The 26,550-nt window shown below is 46.0% G+C and overlaps 1 protein-coding gene across 1 annotated transcript; it reads right to left on the reverse strand.

Annotated features, from left to right (window-relative positions):
• Nucleotides 225–26,550, reverse strand: LOC108638596 (histone H1oo). The gene is made up of 6 exons (XM_018066682.1): nucleotides 26,538–26,550; nucleotides 5,002–5,100; nucleotides 4,666–4,925; nucleotides 2,649–2,997; nucleotides 856–920; nucleotides 225–565 (listed from the first exon to the last, which is right to left on the reverse strand). Exons 1-6 carry the CDS (start codon nucleotides 26,548–26,550, stop codon nucleotides 329–331), a joined length of 1,023 nt encoding a protein of 340 aa, XP_017922171.1. The 3' UTR covers nucleotides 225–328.

Here is a 26,550-nt window from a genome sequence, read left to right on the forward strand (position 1 = left end):
AAACCCTGCTCACCCTTTTAAGACCAAAAGCTGCCTCCTCCAGGAAGCAGTCCCAGATCTCAGGTTGGACGAAGCACCTCTCCTGTGCCTCCACATGCCCCTGCATGCCTTTGGATCCCTGTTGCAGTCTGCATCTCCCAGGGCAGGAGCTTCCATCCTGTCCATCTGGGTCCATGCCCTGGATAGCCAAATCTGTAGACCTCAGCCTCCTCTTGCACCCATGAGTGGGGAAAAAAAGCTTTATTGATAAATAGGTTCTAGTGAAATAAACAGAGTGATAGTTTCTAGGGGAGTAAAAAAGTAGAATCTGCATCTCTCCACCTCGCCTCTAGCCCTCGGCTTCTGCCTTCTTGCTCGCCGCTTTGGACACTGAAGACTTGGTGGGGATGCCAGGCTTTCTCGGGCCCTTAGAGGCCTCAGCCTTCCCAGCCAGTGGTACAGGCTCCTTCTTGGACCCAGCACCCTTGGGAGGAACAGGGGCCTTGGCTTTGGGCCCCTCCCCAGCAGCCTCTTTAGGGACCTTGCCCCCCATCTTCTTTTTGGCCAGGGAAGTACCATTCTCACCCTGTAAGAAAACAAACCAGGAGAAGGTGGCAGGGCTGGGCACACCACTCAGAGCCCATGAACTCAGGGTTGAAAGCCCAGCTCTAGGTTGCTTTCGACAAGTGCCCTCCCCTCTCTAAGCCTCAGCCCCCTATCTATAAGGTGGGGACGGTGATCTTCCGGGTACTGGAGGGCTGGGAGCAGAGGAAACTGAAGTAGGTTACCCTTTTCTTACCCACCCTGGGCTTCGGTGGGGACACTCGAGCTCTGGCCACTGGAGATCAAGACAAGGGAAGTCACCCCGGCACCTACCTTGGTGACTGTGGGTTTTGAACTCTGACTTGCAGGCTGTGTTTTCCTGTGGGCCTTGGTATCTGCTGGAAGAAGGGATGCCGTGTGAGACAGACTTTTTTCCAGAGGAGCTGCCGCTCGGCAGCAGGGTTGAGGGGCCCCACAGCCCGCAGCCTGCCCAGGGCCCAGTCCTCATGCTGACGCTTGCAGGCTGTGCGACCTGGGACAAGTCGTTCAGCCTGTCTGAGCCTGGTGCCCGAGTCTGCCAACTGAAGGTCGCAGCCTCTCGCCCATGGGACAGCAGGAGGATTAAGTGAAAGAGGGCAACCATCCCTCATTCCATTCACAGCTCCCCATCCACCCACTTTATCTTCAACCCGTCTTCCACGCGGTGGCCAGGATACATTTTTAAAAAATGCCTCAGGCCCTACCTGTCCCCTGTTCAGAGTCTTTCCATAACTTGATAAAAACCATCATGGAGAACAGTATAGAATTTCCCTACTCAACTAGGAATGAAACCACCATGTGACCCAGCAATCCCACTAGAAGGCCATGTATCCTGAGCAAACCATAATTCAAAAAGACACACGTGCCCGCCCTGTTCATTGCAGCACTGTCTCCAACAATCAGGACACGGAAGCAACCTAGATGTCCACCAACAGATGAACGGATGAAGGGGCTGTGGTCTACCTATACCAAGGAATATTACTCAGCCATAAAAAGGAATGCATTTGAGTCAGTTCTGTTGAGGTGGATGAACCTAGAGACTGCCATACAGGGGGAAGTCAGTCAAGACGAGAAAAACAAACATATGTTAATGCATATACACGGAATTTAGAAAACTGGGATCGAACCTTTTTGCAGGGCAGGAAGAGAAACGCAGACATAGAGAACAGACTTCTGGACACAGCTGGGGAAGGAGAGTGGGACGAAGTGAGAGAGCAGCACTGAAATATACACACTGCTGTGTGCAAAATACATAGCTAGCGGGGAGCTGCTATATAGTACAGGGGCGCGACTTGGCGCTGCAATGGCTGGAGGGGTGGCAGGGGGGTCACCAGGGAGGGGATACACGTACACAGAGAGTGGATTCACATCAGTGTTCAACAGAAAAATACTGTAAAACAATCACACTCCAATTTTTATAGTTTTTTTTTTTTTTTTAGATTCGTAAGAAAAAAAGCACCTTGGGCCCTAACTGTCCCCTGTCCAGGGTCTTTCCGTGGCTCTGCACCGTCTTCCGGATCAAGTGCAGCCTCCCGCTGCCCTTCACAGCGTCCCCTTCTCCCGCCCCCAGTGCACACAGACAGGACTATTTAGACTTCTCCACCTTTGGGCTTCCCTGTGGCTCAGATGGTAGAGAATCCGCCTGCAACGTGGGAGACCTGGGTATGATCCCTGGGTTGGGAAGATCCCCTGGTGGAGGGCATGGCAACGCACTGCTGTATTCTTGCCTGGAGAATCGCCCATGGACACAGGAGCCTGGCAGGCTGCAGTTCATGGGGTCACAGAGCTGGACACAACTGAGCGACTAAGCACAGCTCAGCACAGCCACGTCCTTCATGCCTTCAGGCCTTTGCACAAGCTGGTCTTCTGCGTGGGCCACCTCCTCCAGGAAGCCTTCCCTGACCTCTCTCAGAGCTGACCCCTCCTCCCACCCCCACCAGCTACCCTGAGTTCTCTGTCTGGGTCAAGCCAAGTGTCTTCGGGCACATCGAATACACACCCCCTCCTCCCCAGAACTGACCCCTCCATCCATGCGGCCAGTGGTTGCCAGACACCCCATCCCATGCCCACCCCATTCACACCCATACCTTGGCGGCTCCCTCTTTCTTTGACCTGCAACTTCCCGCCAGGCCCACTGGCACTGGGAGGGGCCTGAGCGGCCTTGTCTGGCCGTTGGGAGGACTTCTTGGCCTCGCCCAGCCTTGCCTCTGGGTCCTTGGTCTGCGTGCCTTTCTTGGGGGCATTCTTGGCTGCGCCTGGTTTGGAGGGAGCTGCCCTCCCCTCTCTGGGCTTCCTGGCTCCTTTTTTCACCTCGCCTGGGTTGGCAGGGTCCTTCTTTGACTCACTCGGCTTCTTGGGGTCTTTCCCCTCAGCCTGACCGGGCATCCTGAGGGCTGTCTTCCTGGGTGGGATTTTCCTTTTGTCTTTGGGGACTAACTGGTGGAAGAGAGAATGAGGTGGAACTGAGAGCAGAGGTCTGGGCATCTCCTGCCCCGACACCCTGCGTGAGGCTCAGAGAAGACCCCATTCCCAGGGAGGGGGCGAAGAAGGTGGCCAGGGGCTTGGGGCACAACCGCCTCCTAAAAGCCGGAAGCCAGCAGTGCATGCCACCCTGCCCGCACCATGAGAGAGGCACCACCACAGAGGAGCTAAGGGACTCGAGAGAAAACTCGCCCAGCGCTCTCCCCGCTCCCTGCGTAGGTGGCAGCACGCACCTCCTGCCCCTGCCCCTGGAAGCCTCACAGTCCAGCACGCGCTGTGAGCCCTGACGCTGTCCTCTCATGCTAACCCGTGAAGCTCCTTTGACCGCCCCCCCCAACACCTGCCCGTGGACTGTGGCCCTGACAACATCCCCCGCCCCACCCTCACCTCCCCGCCTCATGCCACTGCGTCCCCAGGTCTCTTGGCCGCTTCCTGCTCTGCAGCAGAACATGGACGTGGAGGACAGATGGGCCGCAACCCCAGCCGTGCAACTCGACCTATCTAAGTCTTCTCCTCCCCGCTTGGGCCTCAGTCTTCCCATCTTTACAATGGGGTCATCAGGGAGGGTGTGAGCAGCAGGGGGATTGCAGGGGCCCCTGGCTCTGCCCTTCTAGAGCCCAGCTCTGATGACACTGCTCCCCAACATCCCTGAAGGCTCATGGGTCCCCGCTACCCACCATGACCAGAAAACAACCCCCACTCCCAGCGCACACACATCTTGACTCCATAGTACCCGAGACCCCCTTCCCTGCCTCTCAGCCCTTGGTCCGGTTTCCTGACTGCCTCCCAGTCACACACACCCCCAGCACCCCCTCTCCTGCTCCCCTTTCACCTCACCCTGTGCCCCTGGCCTTGCCATGGCAGCTGTCAAAGTTCAGACCCACACACTCAGAGTCCCAGGAGGGGGTCTCCCTGAGCTCAGCTAGCCTGTTCCCACAGGGACTGGAATGGGCAGTTTGAGAATGTTCCACCAAGTTCCACAGCGACTGTCAGAGGAACTGCTACATGCTGGGGCACTGCAGTGACAAGACGGATCCCAGGTCCGGGTCCCTGGGATCTGGGATCCGAGATGTCCCTGGTGGCAGCTGGCAGTCACCACGCTGTGGTTTGAATTTTGTGCCAAATTTGGTCTTAGCTCTGGGTGACTTGACCCTTTGAGAGAGGAGGACGTGCTGGCTCACAGAGGTGTCAGCCCTGGTTTGGAGACTGTGGGTCTGCAGCCAGGGAGCGTGGGGAGCAAACCCCAAGGCTGTGACCTTGAAGGGGCCAAGGCTGGATCTGGGCCGCCCCTGGTAAAGGAATTCCAAGAAGGGGTCACGGGCGCCAAGGACCCAGAAGTGAAACAGCTAAGATGGTCTCTGGTCAGGGGTCCCACCCAACAAGGAAGGAGGTGGGTGACGGGGCCACTGGGGCTCAGCCTCCCTGGGGGGTGGGGGAGGGCGGGCAGGGGGCGTCTGGGTGAAGACAGAGGAAGAAGAAGAGACAAGAGGAGAGAGGGAACAGCACCCAGAGCTCGGGAAGAAAGAGCTGGAGCTGGAGTTCAAGCCTGGTGCCAAGTTCGCCACACCACACCCCGGGGCCCCCTGGCACCTCCCACCTGCCCCTCCACCACCCGGCACTCACTTTGAAGCTGCCGGTGGCCCCCTTGGCCTTGGAGTTGACGGGCCTGATGAGCAGCCCGCGGTGCAGGCCTGTGGCCAGGGCCTGCTTCAGCAGGTAGTTGAGCCGGAGGGCATCCACTGTCGGGTACTTCTGCAGGATGTAGACCTTGATGGCCGCCACCGAGGTGCCCCGGCGCCGCTCCCCGGCCTGCAGCGCCTCCAGCACCATGCGAAGCACCGGAGGGTGGCGGCGCGGCGCCCGGATGGTGCCCCGGGACAGGCCTGTGGGGAGTGGGGCGGCAGGACGTCACCCAGGGCCCAGACCACTGCAGGAGGTGGGCGGGGGACAGAAACTCACCCAGGGCCCAGACCGCTGTGGGGGGCAGGGCCCAGACGGCACCCCAGGCCAGGCCGGCGGGGGCCAGGGGCAGCAGGACATCACCCAGGGCCCAGACCACTGCGGGGGGCAGGTGGGGGCGGCAGGACGACCCCAGGCCCCCAGCTGACAAACGCGCCCAGGGAAGCACCCACTGGGTGCTGGCCAGTCCCCGCGGCCGGTGGGCAAGCAACCCAGGGACTCACGAATTCGCTCCCCCAGCCCCACCCACCCCTGACCTTGGCCAGCCAGTCTCCCGGGGCCCGCCGTGGGCTGGGCACACAACAGCCCTCCACAAAGGGTTATTAAAGAGCACTAAAGGGTCCTTTTAATAAACAACACTGGGATCCCCTCCCTGGTGGCCCAGGGGTGAAGAGGCCACCTGCCAGTGCAGGGACATGGGGTCAGCCTCTGGTCTGGAAGTAAGATGCCACACATCCCGGGCGCCTCAGCACTGGGTCCACGACTACGGAAGCCCGCGTCCAAGAGCCCGCACCCTGCATCAGGAAGCCGCAGCAATGAGAAGCTCATGCGCCATAACCAACACCCAGCGTGCCAAAATAACTCAAAAAAATAAAAACCCTACACCAGGCCAGTTGTCTAAATCTAACATTTTACAGGAAATGCAAGGGTCACATGAAAACAGTAAAACCCAGATATGAGGAACTCTCCAGGACACGTGATCCAGTGCCTTCTACAAATAAGCAAGGAGGAAAAATAAACATGGGAAAGGCCCCAGAAAGGAAAGATCCTACGAGACCCTTCAACCAGAGGCAATGTAGGAGCCTTGCTCAGACTCAGAGTATGATCTGAATAATCTGACTGGGGGCAGAAAAGGCAACTAGACACATGCGGACACTGGGGTATTTGAAAGCAAGAGAGTTCCGGATAAACGTCTACTTCTGCTTCATTGACTATGCCAAAGCTTTTGACTGTGTGGATCACAATGAACTGTGGAAAATTCTGAAAGAGATGGGAATACCAGACCACCTGACCTGCCTCTTGAGAAACCTATATGCAGGTCAGGAAGCAACAGTTAGAACTGGACATGGAACAACAGACTGGTTCCAAATAGGAAAAGGAGTGCGTCAAGGCTGTATACTGTCACCCCACTTATTTAACTTCTATGCAGAGTACATCATGAGAAACGCTGGGCTGGAAGAAACAAAAGCTGGAATCAGGATTGCCGGGAAAAATAACAATAACCTCAGATATGGAGATGACACCACCCTTATGGCAGAAAGTGAAGAGGAACTAAAAAGCCTCTTGACGAAAGTGAAAGAGGAGAGTGAAAAAGTTGGCTTAAAGCTCAACATTCAGAAAATGAAGATCATGGCATCTAGTCCCATCACTTCATGGGAAATAGATGGGGAAATAGTGTCAGACTTTATTTTTTGGGCTCCAAAATCACTGCAGATGGTGACTGCAGCCATGAAATTAAGACGCTTACTCCTTGGAAGGAAAGTTATGACCAACCTAGATAGCATATTCAAAAGCAGAGACATTACTTTGCCAACAAAGGCTATGGTTTTTCCAGTGGTCATGTATGGATGTGAGAGTTGGACTGTGAAGAAAGCTGAGCGACGAAGAATTGATGCTTTTGAACTGTGGTGTTGGAGAAGACTCTTGAGAGTCCCTTGGACTGCAAGGAGATCCAACCAGTCCATTCTAAAGGAAATCAGTCCTGGGTGTTCATTGGAAGGACTGATGCTGAAGCTGAAACTCCAATACTTTGGCCACCTCATGTGAAGAGTTGACTCACTGGAAAAAGACTCTGATACTGGGAGGGATTGGGGGGAGGAGGAGAAGGGGATGACAGAGGATGAGATGGCTGGATGGCATCACCAACTTGATGGACATGAGTTTGAGTGAACTCCAGGAGTTGGTGATAGACAGGGAGGCCTGGCGTGCTGCAGTCCATCGGGTCGCAAAGAGTCGGACATGACTAAGCGACTGAACTGAACTGAAGGATGATATTGCTTCTGGTGTGCTAATGGCAGTGCAATTATTTTAAGAGATTCTCATCTTTTAGAGATAAATACTGAACAGTTTACAGATGAAATGCTAAGCGTGGCATTTACTTTGAAATAACGCAGCGGTGGAACAAGGGTAACCACGAGCTGTTAGCTGCTGAAATTGACTGATGGGTGCATGGGGCTGAGGGGGCGGGGCTGTCACCGTACCATCAGTCTACTTTTGTGTCCTTTTGAAAGCTTTCATCATAACAAGTAGCAAAAGAATTTCACTCTTGGGTATATACCCAGGAGAAACTAAAATATACGTCCACACAAAAATATACATACAAATGTTCACAGAAGCATTACTTTTGGTTTAGTCACTAAGTTGAGTCCGACTCTTATGGCCCCACGGACTCCTCTGTTCATGGGATTTCCCAGGCAAGGATACTGGAGAGGGTTGCCACTCCAGGGATCTTCCTGACGCAGGGATCGAACCTGCGTCTCCTGCTTTGTCTCCTGCTTTGCAGGTGGATTCTTTATGGGCTGAGCCACCAGGGAAGCCCCTTACATTATCTATAATAGTTCAAAAGCAGAAGCACTCCCGAAGCTCATAAACTAGTGAATGGATAAACAAGACGTAGTCCAGCCAGAACATCGTACAGCCAACAGGAGGAATGAGGTACTTCCTTGAAAAGATGATGCAGAGTGAAAGAAGGTAGTCACAAAAAAGTCACATATTGTATAATGTAGCTGATATGAAATGTCAGGAATGGGGAAATTGGAGCCAAAAAATAGATTCGTGGTTGCCAGGGGCTGGGAGGAGGGTGGAGACGGTGAGTGACTACCACTGGGTACAGGTTTTTATTTAGAGGAGATGAAAATATTCTAACATTCACAGTAGAGATGGGCCACAACTGTGAATGTGCCAAAAGCCGGCACACTTTAAGTGGGGGAACTGCATGCTGTGGTTTACTGAGATAGCCCAATAAGCTGCTATTTTTAAACTGTGGCAAAAAAGAGTAGGATCCAGGTGAGGAGGGAGACAGTGTTAGAAGCTGTCAGTCACCACGAAGCACAGAAAAGTGGTTTACATATGAAACCTAATTTAAACATGGTGATTAGAAATGTTGATTTCTGACCAATTTCTAAAAACTGAAGACTCAGAAAAGCAATCAAGTAGCTAATATCAATACACATACATGAAGGCAGATGTGCTCAGTTGCTCAACTGTGTCTGATTCTTTGCAATTCCAAGGACTGTAGCCTGCCAGGCCCCTCTGTCCAAGGAATATTCCAGGCAAGAATACTGGAGTGGGTTGCAATTCCCTTCTCCAGGGGGTCTTCCTGACCCAGGGATCAAACCAGCATCTTCTGGGACTCCTGCACTGCAGGAAGATTCTTTACCACTGAGCCACCAGGGAAGCCCCTTTATTTATATATATATATATATATCTCATAGTAAAGTGGAAAAATAGAACTTTGTACATATACAGATGGCTGTATCAAAATCGCATGGGAACTATTAATACAAAACAAAAAACTACAATAGATACACACATACAAAAGAAAAAGTCACCCAAACACAACAATATGGGGCTTCCCTGGTGACTCAGTGGTAAAGAATCCACCCACCAGTGCAGGACACGTAGGTTTGATTCCTGGTACGGGAGAACCCCACATGCTGAGGGGCAGCTAAGCCTGTGCATGGCAACTACTGAACCCATGCGCCCTAAAGCCTGTGCTCCACAATGAGAGTAGCCGCTCTAGTGAGAAGTCCACACTCCACAAGTAGAGAGTAGCCTCCACACAGCACAACTGAAGAAAGCCCTCGCACAGCAATGAAGACCCAGGATGGTTAAAAACAGATAATAAAAAGAACAAAACCCACAACACTAGTCATCAAACCACGAGAGATAAGAGGGAAGAAGACCAACAACAACAACAAAAAATCCAAACAATTAAGAAAACAGCAATAGGAATACATATATCAATAATTACTTTAAATGTAAAAGGATTAAGTGCTCCAACCAAAGACATAGGCTGGCTGAATGGATACAAAAACAATATCCACTTTACAAGCTGGTCTATAAGAAACACACTTCAGACCGAGGCTTCAGACCGAGGGACACATATAGACTGAAAGTGAGGGAATGGAAAAAGATACTCCATGCAGATGGAAATCCAAAGAAAGCTGGAGGAGCTATCCTCTTATCAGAGAAAATACATGTTAAAATAAAGGTCGTTGCAAGAGACAAGGAAGGACACAACAGAATGATCAAGGGATCAATTCCAAAAGAAGATATAACAATTGCAAATATTTATGCACCCAACTTCGGAGCACCTCAGCACACACGGCAAACACCCATAAACGAGGAAACTGACAGTCACACAAAAGTAGCAGGGGAAATTAACACCCCAATTACACCAATGAATAAATGATCCCGACAGAAAACTAAAAAGGAAACACAAGCATGAAAAGACACAAGAGACCAGGTAGACTTAATTGATATTTATAGGACATTCCATCCGAAAGCAACAGAGTACACTTTCTTCTCAAACGCACATGGAACATTCTCCAGGATAGACTGTGTCTTGGGTCATAAATCAAGCCTTGGTAAACTTTAAAAAACTGAAACTGTATCTAGCATCTTTTCCAATCACAACACTATGAGATTAGAAATTACATTAAAAAAAAAAAACTAAACAAAAAAATCACACAGAAGCTAAACAATGCACTAGTAAATAACCAAGAGATCACTGAAGAAATCAAAGAGGAAAGGAAAAATACATTAAAACAAATCACAGTGCAAACACAGCAACAGAAAATCCACCACCCAGAACCTGTGGGATGTAGCAAAAGCAGTTCTAAAAGGGTATATAAGGCACTTTAATCCTAGCTCAAGAAACAATAAACTCTCACATAAACAACCTAACCCTGCTGATTCATGTTGAGGTTTGACAGAAAGCAACAAAATTCTGTAAAGCAATTATCCTTCAAAAAAAAATAAATTAAAAAAAACCAACAACCTAACGTTATACCTAAAGCAACTAGAGAAAGAAGAAACAAAACAAAGTTGGTAGAAGGAAAGAAATCATAAAAATTGGAGCATAAATAAATGAAATGGGAATGAAGACAACAATAGCCAAAAAAATCAATGAAACTAAAACTGGTTCTTTGAAAAGATAATTGAAATTGGTAAACTTTCATAGAGACTTGTCAAGAAAAAAAATGGGGAGAGGACTCAAATCAATAAAATTAGAAATGAAAAAGGAGAAATGACAACTGACACTGTAGAAACACAGAGGCTCAAAAGACATTACTATAAGCAACTCTAAGAAGATAAACTGGACAAACAGGAGAAACGCACAAATCCTGAGAAAGGTACAACCTTCCAAGACTGAACTTGCAAGAAATAGAAGATATCAACGGACCCATCACAAGTCATTAAGTTGAAACTGTAATGTAAAATCTTTCAACAAAAGTCCAGAACCAGATGGGCTGTGGATTTGATCAAACATTTAGAGAAGAGTTAACACCTATTCTTCTGAAACTCTTTTACAAAACTCTGTTGGAAGAAGGGACACTCACAAACTCATTCTATGAGGTCACCATTACCCCGATTCCAAAATTAGCCAAAGACACCACAATAAAAGAAAATGACAAGCCAATATCACTGATGAACACAGACATAAAAATCCTCAACAAATACCAGCAAACTGAATCCAACAATACATTACCTGATCATAAACCATAATCAGGTGGGATTTCTTACAATGATGCAAGGATTCTTCAATATCCACAAACCAACCAGTGTGATGCATCACATTAATAAACTGAATGAAAGCCATATGATAACATCAACAGACACAAAACACTTTCACAAAATTCAAAACACCCATTTATAATAAAAAAAATTTTTATAAAGTAGGCATAGAGGAAACTTATCTCAACATAATAAAAGCCATAAGTGACAAAACCCACAGAACACGTCATTTTCAATGGTGAAAACCTAAAAGCATTTTCTCTAAGATCAAGACAAGGAAGCTGACTCTAAACACTATTATTCAACACAGTTTTGGAAGTCCTAGCTACAGCAATTAGAGAAGAAGAATAGATAAAAGAAACTCAAATTGGAAAACTAAACTTTCATTGTTTGCAGATGACAGATACTATACACAGAAAATTCTAAAGATGCCCCCAGGAAACTATCAGAGCTCAATGAAACTGGTACTGTTGCAGGATACAAAATGAATACCCAGAAATCTCTTGCACTCTTGTTTACTGACAATGAAAGATCAGAAAGAGAAAATAAGAAACCAATCCCACTGACCACTGAAACAAAAATAATAAAATAGCAAGAAAAAAAAACCAAAACTACCTAAGGAGGCAAAAGACACACTTTTGAAAAACTCTAATAAGACACTGATCAAAGAAATCAAACATGACACAAACAGAGATACACCATATTCTTGGGTTGGACGAACCAATACTGTAAAAACGACAACACTACCCAAAGCAATCTACAGATTCAATGCTGCTGCTGCTGTTGCTAAGTTGCTTCAGTCGTGTCCGACTCTGTGCGACCCCAAAGACGGCAGCCCACCGAGCTCTGCCTTCCCTGGGACTCTCCAGGCAAGAACACTGGAGTGGAATGCAATCCCGATCAAATTTCCAATGGCACTTTTCACAGAATTAGAACAAAACAATTTATAATTTGTATTTAAAAAAAAAAAAAAAAGAAAGAAACAGAGCTGGAGGAATCAAGCTCCGTGAATTTAGACTATACCACAGGGCTACAGTAATCAAGACAGCATATGGTATGGCACAAAAAGAGAAATACAGATTAATGAAACAGAATAGAAAACCCACGCACCTACGGTCACCTAATTTATGACAAATGCGGCAAGAATATACAATGGAGAAAAGACAGTGTCTTCAATAAGTGGTGCTGGGAAAACTGGACAGCTGCATGAAAAAGAATAATATTAGAATACCCCCTAACACCATACGCAAATTAAAGTCAAGATGGATTATAAGGCCAGAAACTATAAAACTCTTAGAGGAAAACATAGGCAGAACACTCTGACATAAATCACAGCAACATCTTGTTTGACAGAACATTACTCAGCCATAAAAAGGAATGAAATTGGGTTATTTGTAAAGACGTGGATGGAGCCAGGGACTGTCATAGAGTGAAGTCAGAAAGAGAAAAACAAATATCATATATTAACGCACGTGTGGAGTCTGAAAAAGTTTTGTACAGAGGATCTTATTTACAAAGCAGAAATAGAGACACTGACATAAAGAACAAACGTATGGATACCAAGGGTATGGGGGGAATGGGACGAATTGGGAGACTGTAGAGAACCTACTGTATAGCGCAAGGAACTTCACTCAATGCTTTGTGATGACCTAAATGAGAAGAAAATCCAAAGCAGACACACACACACACACACACACACACACACACACAGCTGATTCACTTTACTGTACAGTAGAAATTAACACAACATTGTAGAGCAACTATACGCTAATAAAATTTTTTTAATAAAAATAAATAAATGGGACTTAATTAAACTTAAAAGCTTTTTCACAGCAAAGGAAACCATAAACAAAACAAAAAGGCAACCTTGAGAATCAGAGAAAATATCTGCAAATGAAGCAATTGACAAGGGATTAAACTCCAAAATATACAAACAGCTCACGCAGCTCAATATAAAAACAAAACAAAACAATCCAATCAAAAAATGGAGAGAAGACCTAAATAGACATTTCTCCAAAGAAGAAACACAGATGGTCAAGCAGCACATGAAAATACGCTCAACTTCACTAATTATTAGAGAAATGCAAATCAAAACTGCAATGACCTATTACTCCAAACTGGTCAGAACGGCTATTATTTTAAAAAATCTACAAGCAATAAACGATGGAGAGGGTACACTGTTGGTGGGAATGTAAACTGATACAGCCAGTATGGAAAACAGCATGGAGGTTCCTCAAAAAATTAAAAATAGAACGACCATATGATCCAGGGATCCCACTACTGGGCAAATACCGTGAAAAAAACCTTAATTCAGAAAGACACGCACACTGCGGTGTTTACTTCAGTATCCTTTATAACAGCCTGGGCTTCCCTGATGGCTCTGTTAGGAAAGAACCCGCCTGCAATGCAGGAGACCTGGGTTCGATCCCTGAGTCGGGAAGATCCACTGGAGAAGGGATAGGCTACCCACTCCAGTATTCTTGGGCTTCCCTAGTAGCTCTGGTTAAAAAAAAAAAAAAAAAAAAACCACCTGCAACGAGGGAGACCTGGGTTCGAACCCTGGGTTGGGAATATCCCCTGCAGAAGTGAACAGCTACCCACTTCAGTATTCTGGCCTGGAGAATTTCATGAACCATACAGTCTATGGGGTCGCAGAGAGTCAGACATGACTGAGCAACTTTCACTTTCACTTTGGGCTTCCTGGATGGCTCAGATGGTCAAGAGTCTGCCTGCAGTGTGGGAAACTTGGGTTCAATCCCTTGGTCCGGAAGATCCTCTGGAGAAGGAAATGGTAACCCACTCCAGCATCCTTGCCTGGAAAAATTTCATGGACGAGGAGCCTGTAGTCCATGGAGTTGCCAAGAGTCAGACACGACTGAGCGACTTCATTTTCTTCTTTACAATAACCAGGACATGGAAGGAACTTAAATATACATTGACCCATGAATGGATGAAGATCTGGTGTGTGTGTATACACTCACACAATGGAATATTACTCAGCCATAAAAGGCAATGAAATTATTTGTAGAGAAATGAACGGAGCCAGAGACTGTCATAAAGAGTGAAGTTGGTCAAAAAGAGAAAAACAAGTACCGTGTCTTAATGCATATGTGTGGAATCTAGAAAAGTGGTACAGATGACCCTATTTGCAGGGCAGGAACAGAGACCCAGACATATGGATGTATGGACCTGGGGGTCGGGGAGGGAAGTGGGATGAACTGGGAGACTGGGTTTGCCATGTATACACTACTCTAAGTAAAACAGCAGCTAGTGGGGACCTGCTGGATTAGCACAGGGAGCTCAGCTCAGTGCTCTGTGCTGACCTCCAGGGGTGGGGTGGGTGAAGGGTCGATACATGCATACATACAGCTGATTCGCTTTGTTGTACAGTAGAAACTAGCAACATTGTAAAGCAACTATACCCCAATTTTAAAAGGAGGAGAGCAAGCAGGGATAGCAATACTCACATCAGACAAAAATAGATATTAAAATAAAGAGTGCTGTACAAGGAAGGACACTACATAATGATCAAGGGATCAATCTAAGAAGAAGTGTATACATGTCTAACAGGAGCACCTCAATGTGCTGCGCTTAGTTGCTCACTCGTGTCTCACTCTTTGCGACCCCATGGACCGTAGCCTGCCAGGCACCTCTGTCCATGGGATTGTCCAGGCAGGAATACTGGAGTGGGTCGCCATGCCCTTCTCCAGGGGATCTTCCCAGCCCAGGGATAGAAACCAGGTCTCCCGCATTGCTGGCGGATTCTTTACCAGCTGAGCCACCAGGGAAGCCCAAGAATACTGGAGTGGGTAGCCTATCCCTTCTCCAAGATATCTTCCCGACCCAGGAATTGAATCAGTCTCCTGCATTGCGGGCGGATTCTTTACCAGCTAAGTTACCAGGGAACATGGCAAATGCTAATAGCCATTAAAGGGGAAATTGACAATAACACAGTAATAGCAGGGGACTTTAATACCCCACTGACCCCAGTAGACAGAACATTCGGGCAGGAAATAAATAAGGGAACATAAGCCTTAAATGACACACTAGATCAGATAGTCAATTAATATTTTTAGGGCATTCCATCCAAAAGCAACAGAATGCACTTTCTCCCAAATCCACATGGAACATTCACTAGGATGGATTACATCTTGGGTCACACAGATCAAGTGTTGATACATTTTGAAAAACTGAAATCATATCAAGTATATTTTCATAGCACTATGAGATAAGAAATCAATTACAGGGGGAAAAACCGTAAAAAAAACCCACAAACACATGAAGGTTAAACAATACGTTACTTAACAACCAATGAATCACTGAAGAAATCAAAAGAGGAAATAAAATACCTAGAGACAAATCACAATGAAAACAAAACAACCTTAATGCAAAAGCAGCTCTAAGAGGCAATTTACAGCATTAGAATCTTATCTCCGGATACAGGAAAACTCTCAAATGAACAACATAACCTCATACCTAAAGGAACTAGAGAAAGAAGAGACAAATACCAAAGTTAGTAGGAATGACGAGACTAGCAAAAAAAAAAAAAAAAAAAAAAAACAACGAATGAAACTGAAAGCTGGTTCTCTGAGAAGATAAATAAAATTTATAAACTTTTAGAGAGATTCAAGAAAAAAAGAAAATAGATTCAAATCAGTAAAATTAGAAATGAAAAAAGAGAAATTTGTAGCTGACACCGCAGAAATGCAAGGCTCATAAGAGATTACTACAAGCAACTACATGACAATGAACTGGACAACCTGGAAGAAATGCACAAATCCTTGGAAAGGTACAACCTTCCAAGACTGAACCCAGAAGAAACAGAAGATATAAACAGACTAGTTACAAGTCGTGACATTGAAACTTTAATTAAAAATCTGCCAACAAACAAATGTCCAGGACCAGATGGCTTCACAGGTGAACTTGATCAAACATTTAGAGAAGTGATGTGAAAGTCACTCAGTCGTGTCTGACTCTTTACAGCCCTACGGACTACACAGTCCATGGAATTCTCTAGGACAGAATACTGGAGTAGGTAGCCTTTCCCTTCTCTAATGGATCTTCCCAACCCAGGGATTGAACCGGGGTCTCCGGCATGCAGGTAGATTCTTTACCAGCTGAGCCACCAGGGCAGCCCAAGAATACTGGGTGAATACCCTCTCCCTCCTGCAGGGGATCTTCCTGACCCAGGAATCGAACTGGGGTCTCCTGCATTGCAGGCAGATTCTTTACCAGCTGAGCCACCAGGGAAGCCCATCAATCAAACCTGTAGAGAAAAGTTAACATCTATTCTCCTGAAACTCTTCCAAAACACTTGGGAGGAAGAACATTTCCAAATTCATTCTCTGAGGCTACCATCATCTTGATTCCAAACCCTGACAAAGATACCACACACACACACAAAAAGAAAATTGCAAGCCAATATCACTGATGAACACAGACACAAAAATCCTCAACAACACATTAAATGGTCATACAGCATGATCACGTGGGATTTATCCCAATCTAATACAAGGATTCATCAATATCCACAAGTCAATCAGTGCAACGTACCACAGTAACAAATTGAAGACTAAAAACCATATAATCATCTCAATAGATGCAAAAAAACTCTTTGACAAAAATTCAAAACACTCATTTAGGATGCAAACTTTAGAAAGGAGGCATAGAGGAATCTTATCTCAACATAATAAAGGCCACATGACAAATATGGCAAACCCACAGACAATGTCGTTCTCAACGGTGAAAACCCGAAAGCATTTTCTCTAAAATCAGGAACAAGACAAGGAAGCTCACTCTTGTCACTATTAGTCAACACAGTTTTGAAGTTCTAGCCACAGCAATCAGATAAGAAAAAGAGATAAAAGGAATCCAACTTGGAAAAGTAAAACTATAACTGTTTGCAGATGACATGATACTATACATAATGCTCCTTGGAAGGAAAGCTATGACAAATTTAGACAGTGTATTAAAAAGCAGAGACAATCACTTCACTGACAAAGGTCCATATAGTCAAAGCTATGGTTTTTCCAGTAGTCATGTATGGACAGATGTGAGAGCTGGACCATAAAGAATGCTGAGCGCCAAAGAATGGATGCTTTCGAATCGTGGTGTTGGAGAAGACTCTTGAGAGTCCCTTGGACTGCAAGATCAAATCAGTCATTACTAGAGGAAATCAACCCTGAATATTCATTGGAAGGACTGATGCTGAAGCTGAAGCTCCAAGACTCTGGGTACCAGAATTAGAACAAAAAATTTATATAATTTGTATTAAAAAAAAACAAAAACAAAACAAGAGCTGGAGGAATCAAGCTTCCTGATTTTAGACTGTACTACAGGGCTACAGTAATCAAGACAGTATGGTATGGCACAAAAACAGAAACATAGATCAACTGAACAAAATACAAAACCCAGAAATAACCCCATCCACCTATGGTCACCTAATCTATGACAAAAGAAGCAAGAATATACAATGGAGAAAAGACAGTCTCTTTAATAAGCTGGGGAAACTGGACAGCTACATGAAAAAGAATGAAATTAGAACACTTCCTAATGCCACACACAAAAATACACTCAAAATGGATTAAAGTCCTAAATGTAAAGCAGAAACTATAAAACTCTTAGAGGAAAACAGGCAGAACACTCTCTGACATAAATCATGGCAAGATCTTTTTTGACCCACATCCTAGAAAATAGGAATCAACAAATGGGACTTAATTATACTGAAAAACTTTTGCACAGCAAAGGAAACCATAAACAACTTGAAAAGACAATCCTCAGAATGAGAGAAAATATTTACAAACAAACTAAGTGACAGAGGATTAGTCTCCAAAATACACCAACAGTTCATGCAGCTCAGTATCAAAAAATCAAACAACCCCAGCAAAAATGGATGGAAGACCTAAACAGACATTTTCCCAATGAAGACACAAGATAGCCAACACATGCATAAAAAGATGTTCAACATTATTAATCATTACAGAAATGCAGACCAAAAGTACAATGAGATATCACCTCCCACCAGTCAGAATGGCCATCATCACAAAATCTACGAACAATGATGAATGCTGGTGGGGGTGTGGAGAAAAGGGAACCCTCCTGCACTGTTGGTGGGAACGTAAATTGATACAGCCACTATGAAGAACAGTAAGGAGGTTCCTTAAAAACTGAAGATGGAACTACTACGTGGCCCAGCAATCTCACTACTTGGCATATACGGTGGAAAAACATAATTCACGAAGACACGTACCCCAGTGTTCACTGAAGCATTATTTACAATAGCCAGGACATGCTGCTGCTGCTAAGTCACTTCAGTCATGTCCGACTCTGTGCGACCCCACAGATGGCAGCCCACCAGGCTCCGCCGTCCCTGGGATTCTCCAGGCAAGAACACTGGAGTGGGTTACCATTTCCTTCTCCAATGCATGAAAGTGAAAAGTGAGAGTGAATTCGCTTAGTCGTGTCCGACTCTTAGTGACCCCATGGACTGCAGCCTACCAGGCTCCTCCACCCATGGGATTTTCCAGGCAAGAGTACTGGAGTGGGGTGCCATTGCCTTCTCTGGACATGAAAAGAACCTAAATGTCCATCATCAGATGAATGGATGAAGATTTGGGTGGGTGTGTATGTATATACACACATACACACGCACAGTGGAATATTACTCAGCCATAAAAAGGAACAAAATTGGGTTATTTGTGGATGGAACCAGAGACCATTAGACAGAGTGAAGTAAGTTAGAGAAAATCAAGCATTGTATATTAATGTATCTATGTGGAATCTAGAAAGTGGTCTAGATGAACGTATTTGATGGGCAGCAGCAGACATAGATGCAGAGAATGGACACGTGTTCACGGGGGTGGGGAGGGAAGCGGGGTGAACTGGGAAGCTGGGGTTGACACACACACACTGCTGCGTGTAAAACAGACGCCTAGGAGGAACCTGCTGCACAGCGCAGGCTGCTCAGCTCAGGGCTCTGCAGTCACCCAGACAGGAGGAGGGGCAGAGGGAGGCGATGTGTGTGCACATACCTGGTCGTTCGTTGTCCCGCAGAACCTAGCGACACTGCTAAACAACTATACCCCAATTTAAAAAGAAACAAAGAAAGCTGGGGTAGCAATACTCACATCAGAGAAAACAGATCTTAAAGACTGTCACAAGAGACAAGGAAGGACACTACATAATGATCGAGGGATTCATCCAAGAAGATAGAACAATCGTAAATATGTACGTACCCAACATAGAAGTACCTCAATACATAAGGCAAATGGTAACGTCCATAAAAGGGGAAATCAACAATAATGCAATAACAGTGGGGGACTTTAACACCCCACTGTCACCAACAGAGAGAACATTTGGGCAGAAAATAAGCAAACATAAGCCTGAAATGACACAACAAGCAGGCAGATTCAATTCGCATTTTTAGGGCATTCCATCCAAAAACAGCAGAGTACACTTGCTCCTCACATCCACATGGAACGTTTTCCAGGACAGATCACATCTTGGGTCACAAATCAAGCCTTGGTACATTTTTAAAAATTGAAATCATATCAAGTATCTTTTCTGACCATTACCTTATGAGATTAGAAATATATCACAGGGGGAAAAAAACTGTAAAAACACAAACACAGGAAGGTGAAACAACATGTTACCAAATAACCAATCAATCACTGAAGAAATCAAAGGAGGAAATAAAAAAAATACCGAGAGACCAATCACAACAAAAACACAACTCTCCTAATGCAAAAGCAGCTCTGAGAGAATTTATAGCATTAGAATCTTATCTCGGCAAACAAGAGATATCTCAAAGAACCTAACCTGACACCCAAAGTAACTAGAGAAAGAACAAATAAAAACCAAAGTTAGTAGAAGGAGAGACATCATAAAAATCAGAGTGGCAATAAATGAAATAGAAACAAAGAAAACCAATTTTAAAAATCAGCAAAACTAAAAGCTGGTTCTTTGAAAAGATAAACTGGTAAACCTTTAGCTAGACTCATCAGGAAAAAAAGGAAAAGCGTTCAAATGAACAACATTAGAAATGAAAAGTGAGAAATACAACTGACACCATAGAAATACAAAGGCTCAGAAGAGATTACTACAAGTAACTAAGGGCTTCCCTGGTGGCTCAGCTGGTAAAGAACCCACCTGCAATGCAGGAGACCCTGGTTCGATCCCTGGGTTGGGACGATCCATTGGAGAAGGGACAGCTACTCTCGCCCATATTATGGCCTGGAGAATTCCATGGACTGTATAGTCCACGGGGTCGCAAAGAGCTGGACACGACTGAGCGACTTTCACTTTCACAAGTAACTATATGCCAGTACATTGGACAACCTGGAAGAAATGCACAAATCCTTAGAAAGGGACAACCTTCCAAGACTGAACCAGGAAGAAATAGAAGATATAAACAGACCAATCACGGGTACTGAAATTAAAACTGTAACTAAAAATCTTCCAATAATCAAAAGTCAAGGACCAGATGGCTTCATAGGCAAACTCTATCTAACACTTAGAGAAGTTAACACCTATCCTCCTGAAACTCTTTCAAAAAAATTGCAGAGGAAGAAGCACCCACTAACTCATTCTATGAAGCCACCATCACCCTGATTCCAAAACCAGGCAAATACCACAAAAAAAGAAAATTACAGGTCAGTGTCTTTGATGAACATAGATACAAAAATCCTCAACAAACACTAGCAAACTGAATCCAACAACACATTAAAGGATCATACACTAGGATCAAGAGGGATTTATCTCAACAATGCAAGAATTCATCGGTATTCCAGAAATCAACCAGTGTGATATATCACATTAACAAACTGAAGAATAAAAACCATATGATCATCTCAATAGATGCAAAAAAAATGCTTGGCAAAATTCAAAATACCCATTTATGATAAAAACTCTTTAGAAAGTGGGCGTAGAGGGAGCCTACCTCAACATAATAAAGGCCACATATGACAAACCCACAGCAAACCTCATTCTCAGTGGTGAAAACCTGAGAGCATTTCCTCTAAAATCAGGAACAAGACAAGGAAAGTTCTCTCTCACCACTATTATGCAACAGTGCTTTGAAAGTCCTCGGCATGGCAATCAGAGAAGAAAAAGAGATAAAAGGAATCCAAATTGGAAAAGTAACGCTGTCACTGTTTGCAGACATGATATTATTACATGGAGAATTCTACAGATGCCACGTAAGAGAGCTCATCAAGGAAGTCAGCACTGTTGCAGAGTACAAGACGAATACCCAGAAATCTCTTGCAGGATGATTGGCCCAGCGGTTGAGAACCCACCTGCCCATGCCAGGGACACAGGTTTGTTCCCTGGTCTGGGAAGATTCCATATGCCACCGGGCAACTAAGCCCACATGCCAGGAGTACTGAAGCCTGAGTGCCCACAACAAGAGAAGACACCGGAATGAGAAGCCCACAGGCCACAACTGGAGAGAGCGCCCCCGCTCCCCACAACTGGACAGAGCGCCCCCGCTCCCCACAACTGGAGTGTGTGCCCCCACTCCCCACAACTGGAGAGAGCGCCCCCGCTCCCCACAACTGGACAGAGCGCCCCCGCTCCCCACAACTGGACAGAGCGCCCCCGCTCCCCACAACTGGAGAGTGTGCCCCCACTCCCCACAACTGGAGTGTGTGCCCCCACTCCCCACAAATGGACAGAGTGCCCCCGCTCCCCACAACTGGAGAGAGCGCCCCCGCTCCCCACAACTGGACAGAGCGCCCCTGCTCCCCACAACTGGAGAGTGTGCCCCCACTCCCCACAACTGGAGAGAGTGCCCCCGCTCCCCACAACTGGAGAGAGTGCCCCCGCTCCCCACAACTACAGAAAGTCTGCATGCAGCAACAAACATCAAGCACAGTAAAAAAACATACATGTATCCTGAATTCTTCTATACTAACAATGAAAGACCAGAAAGAGAAAGTAAAGAGACAATTCTATTTACCACTGCAACAGAGAATAAAATACCTACGTATAAACCTACCCAAGGATGTAAAAGAACTCCACTCAGAAAACTATAAAATACTGGTGAAAGAAATCAAAGGTGACACAAACAAATGGAGAGACATACCATGTGCCTAGGCTGAAAGAATCAACACTGTGAAAATGACTATACCATCCAAAGCAATCTACGGGTTCAGTGCAATCCCTAACAAATTATCAATGGCACTTTTCACAGAATCAGAACAAAAAATTTTCCAACTCGTATGAAAACACAAAAGACTCCAAACAGCCAAAGCAATCTCGAGAAAGAAAAACAGAGCTGGAGAAGTTAAGCTCCCAGACTTCAGACTACTACAAAGCCACCATAATCCAACGTTTCACCGCAGCACGATTTGCAATAGCCGGGACATGCAAGCAACCTAAATGCCCATCAACAGAGGGATGGATGAAAAAGACGTGGTACGTCTATACAACGGAATATTACTCAGTCACATAGAAGGGAGAAAGCAAGGCCATTTGACGCAACATGGATGGACACGGAGGTTGTCACTGAAGGAAGTACGTCAGGCACAAAAAGACAAATATATGCTGTCGCTTCTGTGTGGAACCTAAAGAAAGGGCACAAATGAACTTATTTACAAAACAGAAGCAGAGGCACAGGTGCGGAAGACAAACAACAGTGACCACAGGATAAGCTGGGCGGGCATAAACTGGACGGCTGGGACTGAGAGTTACACACTACTGTTCATGCAACAGATAACTAATAACAGCCTGCTACACAGCACAGGGCGCTCCAGTCAGTACTCTGCAAGGGCCTGTGCAGGAAAAGAACCTAGAAATGAGCGGATACGTGCATACACGGTCTTCCCAGGTCCCTTACTGGTGAAGGATCCACCCGCCAAGTAGGAGACACAGGTTCAATCCCTAGTCTGGGGAGGTCCCCTGGAGAAGGAAATGGACACCCACTCCAGTATTCTTGCCTGGGAAATTTCAAGGGCAGAGCACCCTGGTGGGCTACCATCCATGGAGTCACAAAGAGTCAGACACAACTTAGCGACTCAACAATGACGACGTATGTTCATGTATAACTGACTCACTTTGCTGTACACCTGAAACTAACAGAACAATGTAAACCAACTATACTCCAACGAAAAGTTTTAAAAAATAAACTAATGGCATCTAATTAAACTTCAAAGTTTTACAGAGCCAAAAAAAAAAAAAAAAACCCAGCTATACGAAAAGGCAAGCCACAAACTGTGAGAAAATATTTACAACCAAAGCAACTGACAAGGGATTCATCTCCAAAATATACAAACAGCTCATGCAGCTCAATATTAAAAACAACTCAATCAAAAAATGGGCAGATGATCTAAATAGACATTTCTCCAAAGAAGACACACAGATGGCCCAAAAAGCACGTGAAAAAATGCTGAGTGTCACTCATTATTAGAGAAAGGCAAGTCAGAACTGTAATGAGCAATCACCTCACAGCGGTCAGGATGGCCATCATCAAAAAGTCTACAAAAAATAAACGCTGGCAAGGGTGTGGAGTAAAGGAGACCCTCCTACACTGTTGGTGGGGATGTAGATTGATCCAGAAACTATGGGAGAGAACAGTATGAAGGTTCCCTAAACAACTAAATACAGAATTACTGGACCATCCAGTGATCCCACTCCTGGGCACGTACTCAGAGAAAATCATAATCCAGGAAGATACAGGCACCCCCTTATTCACTGCAGTACTGTTTACAATAGCCAAGACCTGAACGCAATCAAAATATTCAACAACAGAGAAGCGGGTAAAGATGTGGTTTATATAGACAACGGACTATTACTCAGCCCTGAAAAAGAACAAAATAATGACATGCAGCAACGTGGACTGACTTAAGAGATTTATCGTACTGAGCGCAGTAAGTCAGAGAAAGACAAATACCATATGATATTGGTTTTATGTGGAATATAAAAAATGGGAGAAATGAACTTACTTATGAAACAGAAAGAGAGTCCCAGATGTGGAAAGCAAACTTATGGTTACCAGGGGAGAAAGGGGGAAGCGGTCAACCGGGAGATTGCGTCTGACATATATACACTATTATATACAAAACAGATGACTCATCAGGACCTGCTCTATAGCACAGGGGAGTCTATTCAATACTCTGAAGTCACCTATACAGGAAAAGAATCTAAAGAATAGATGTATGTATACTGTACACCTAAAATTAATACATTATAGATCAACTATACTGAAATATGAATTTTTACAAAATAAAGTCAGAAAAAATCCCACCTGAAAACCCTAGATGTCAGCAAAAATTGTGAAGAGACCTTGTCAAATTTACCTTCTATTGCCTCCTGGCTAGGAAGAACCCAGTGTCTGAGAATACTCATTTTGGGACCAGAGCATGCAAATCAGTGGAGTCTCAGGTCAGCCAGGACCTCGGGGCCTCAACCGTGTCCCATCCCCCATCTCCAACAGTGGGGAGGGGGCCCTAAGGAGGTCCGAGCCCTCCCAGCTGCAGAGCGAGAGGCCTTCTGGAGGGGCCTGGCCTGGGGTGGCAACTGTGAGACTGGCTGTGACCTGGGGCTGCCTGTTGCAGGGCTGGCACCCAGACAAACATCTTCTCCAGCAACAGGACACAGAGAAACTACCAGGGTCTGCAAACAGCTACACGCAAGGGGGTGTGTGCCCGGTCGCTCAGTTGCGTCCGACTCTCTGCAACCCATGGACTGTGGCCCGCCAGGCTCCTCTGTCCGTGGGATTTCCCTGACAAGAATACTGGAGTCGGTTACCATTTCCTTCTCCAGGGGATCTTCCCGACTCAGGGATTGAACCTGGGTCTCCTGCATTGAAGGCTGATTCTTTACTGTCTGAGCCACCAGAGAAGCAGTGCAGGCAAATTATAGACAAAAAGATACAAAAAACCCCCAAACTCGACTGCTACTTCTGATGAGCTGGGAGCAAAAGCAGGGTGCTGCGCGTGCCCCCCCCACACCTCTAAAGGGACGGACAGACCACCTAGGCCACTCTTTGGCCTGACCCCTGAACACACCCCTACCCTCGCCCCACACGAGGAGCCAATTCGCCCCCACCTCAGGGAGCGAACGAGGGAAACTGTCACTTGTTCTCATTCCTCCTTCTGCAGCAGGAACTGCAATGAATTGCTGCCTGAATTTCTGATCGATTTCTATCGTTTAAGGAGGCCAAGAACCATGGTCGGTAGCATACTATCGGATGACACCATGTAGGGGACAGTTGCCCACTTCCCAGGAGAGGATCTGGGCACGTCCGAGACCCCGGAACGAAGCCTTCCCGTGGCTGACCCGTGCCCGCCTGAATCTCGTTTCAGCATCACCGCAGGTGGTAAGTCTGCCTTCCGGCGGGGGGTCTCGGGACCCTCATCTGGGCAAAGCTTTCCCCTCCCGTGTCCTTTTCCATCTCCTGAAATCTCTGTCCTCTCCTCGTCTTTTCCTTCCGAGAGAGTGCACATCAGGCAGCTACAACACTCTGGCCAAGGGCTCTCCAGATGGGAGGCTTATCTCATGAGTGATAGACACTCAAACCTCAGCCTGCGGCTCAAAGTCCAATCACCCCCAACATCTTCTCCTTTGTTTCCCTGCCGCCAAGAGAAGTCCCCTTGGGGACGGGGCCAAGAAGCAGATTTCCACACACTTGAGTACACACACGTGAGAGTCCCAAAGATGATGGACCCCTGGCTGGCTTCCGGGCTTGCTCACCCGTTGGGCAGTGGACAGGGTGCCCCCTCCTTCACTGGCCCTTTCTGGAGGCACACAGGGTGGTGTCTGAACTGACACCTGGCAGGGGGCGGGTTGAGATGGCAACTTCTCTGTCTCTTCCTTTCTCGGTTTTTCCCGTCTCTCCTCCGTTTAGCTCTCCCTTGATCCTCACCCACCACACTCCCATCCCGTTCAGCCTGAAGTCTTATCTGTGTCTTTATAAACTTTTGTCACTGATGTCTTTGTTGTGTGTAGTTTCGTTGGTCTGGCAGCTCCTGCCAAGACATGGTGGAGAATTTAAGCCTGGAAATACAAACACAGCCCACACTGCCTGACACTCCAGCCTTGGGTTATTTTGGGGGGATTTTAAAGAACAAAAAAGAAAAAGAGAGGGGCTTGCGCCTCTCTCCTCTGCCTTTGCAACGTAACTCTTCTCCCTGGGCTCCAAGAATTACCTGATCCATCCCAAACTGAGGAAGAAAAGAGACCTTTCTGAATTCCAGCGGGAAAACTATGAGATCCCCAGTTCTGTAGAAATTAACTTATCTGGCTTAGGCTTGTGGGTTTAATTAATACAGATCTGTCTTTAGAGTTATCACCATGACACTTTTACTGTACCCAGGGTTACTGAAAGTCAGTAAGTACACACTGTTTCTGTTATTATAAAATCCGTCATCAAAGAGAATAACCTGATACGATTAGGCTTTTATGCAAATATAACTGCGAAAAGAGATTTTTGGTAAACGCTATAGGAATCATTATGCTTTGGAAATGTCTATCTAGAATGTTGTTGAGTCGCTCAGTCATGTCCGCCTCTCTGTGACCCCATGGACTGTATCCTCCCAGGCGCCTCTGTCCATGGGATTTCCCAGGCAAGAATACTGGACTGGGTTACCATTTCCTTCTCCAGGGGGATCTTCCCACCCAGGGATTGAACCCTGGTCTCCTGCATTGGCAGGTGGATTCTTCACCGCTGAGCCCCCAGGGGAGCCCTCCATCACCTTGGAAAGAAACTAAGTTAAATGATAGGAATTCACTCAGTACCCAGGTCAGTTCAAATAACATGAAATATTGCAACATTCACTGCTAAACAGGTCTGCGTTTACCTGCTTCTGTCAT

This window comes from Capra hircus, chromosome 22 (assembly GCF_001704415.2).
Source record: "Capra hircus breed San Clemente chromosome 22, ASM170441v1, whole genome shotgun sequence".
Lineage (NCBI taxonomy): Eukaryota > Metazoa > Chordata > Mammalia > Artiodactyla > Bovidae > Capra > Capra hircus.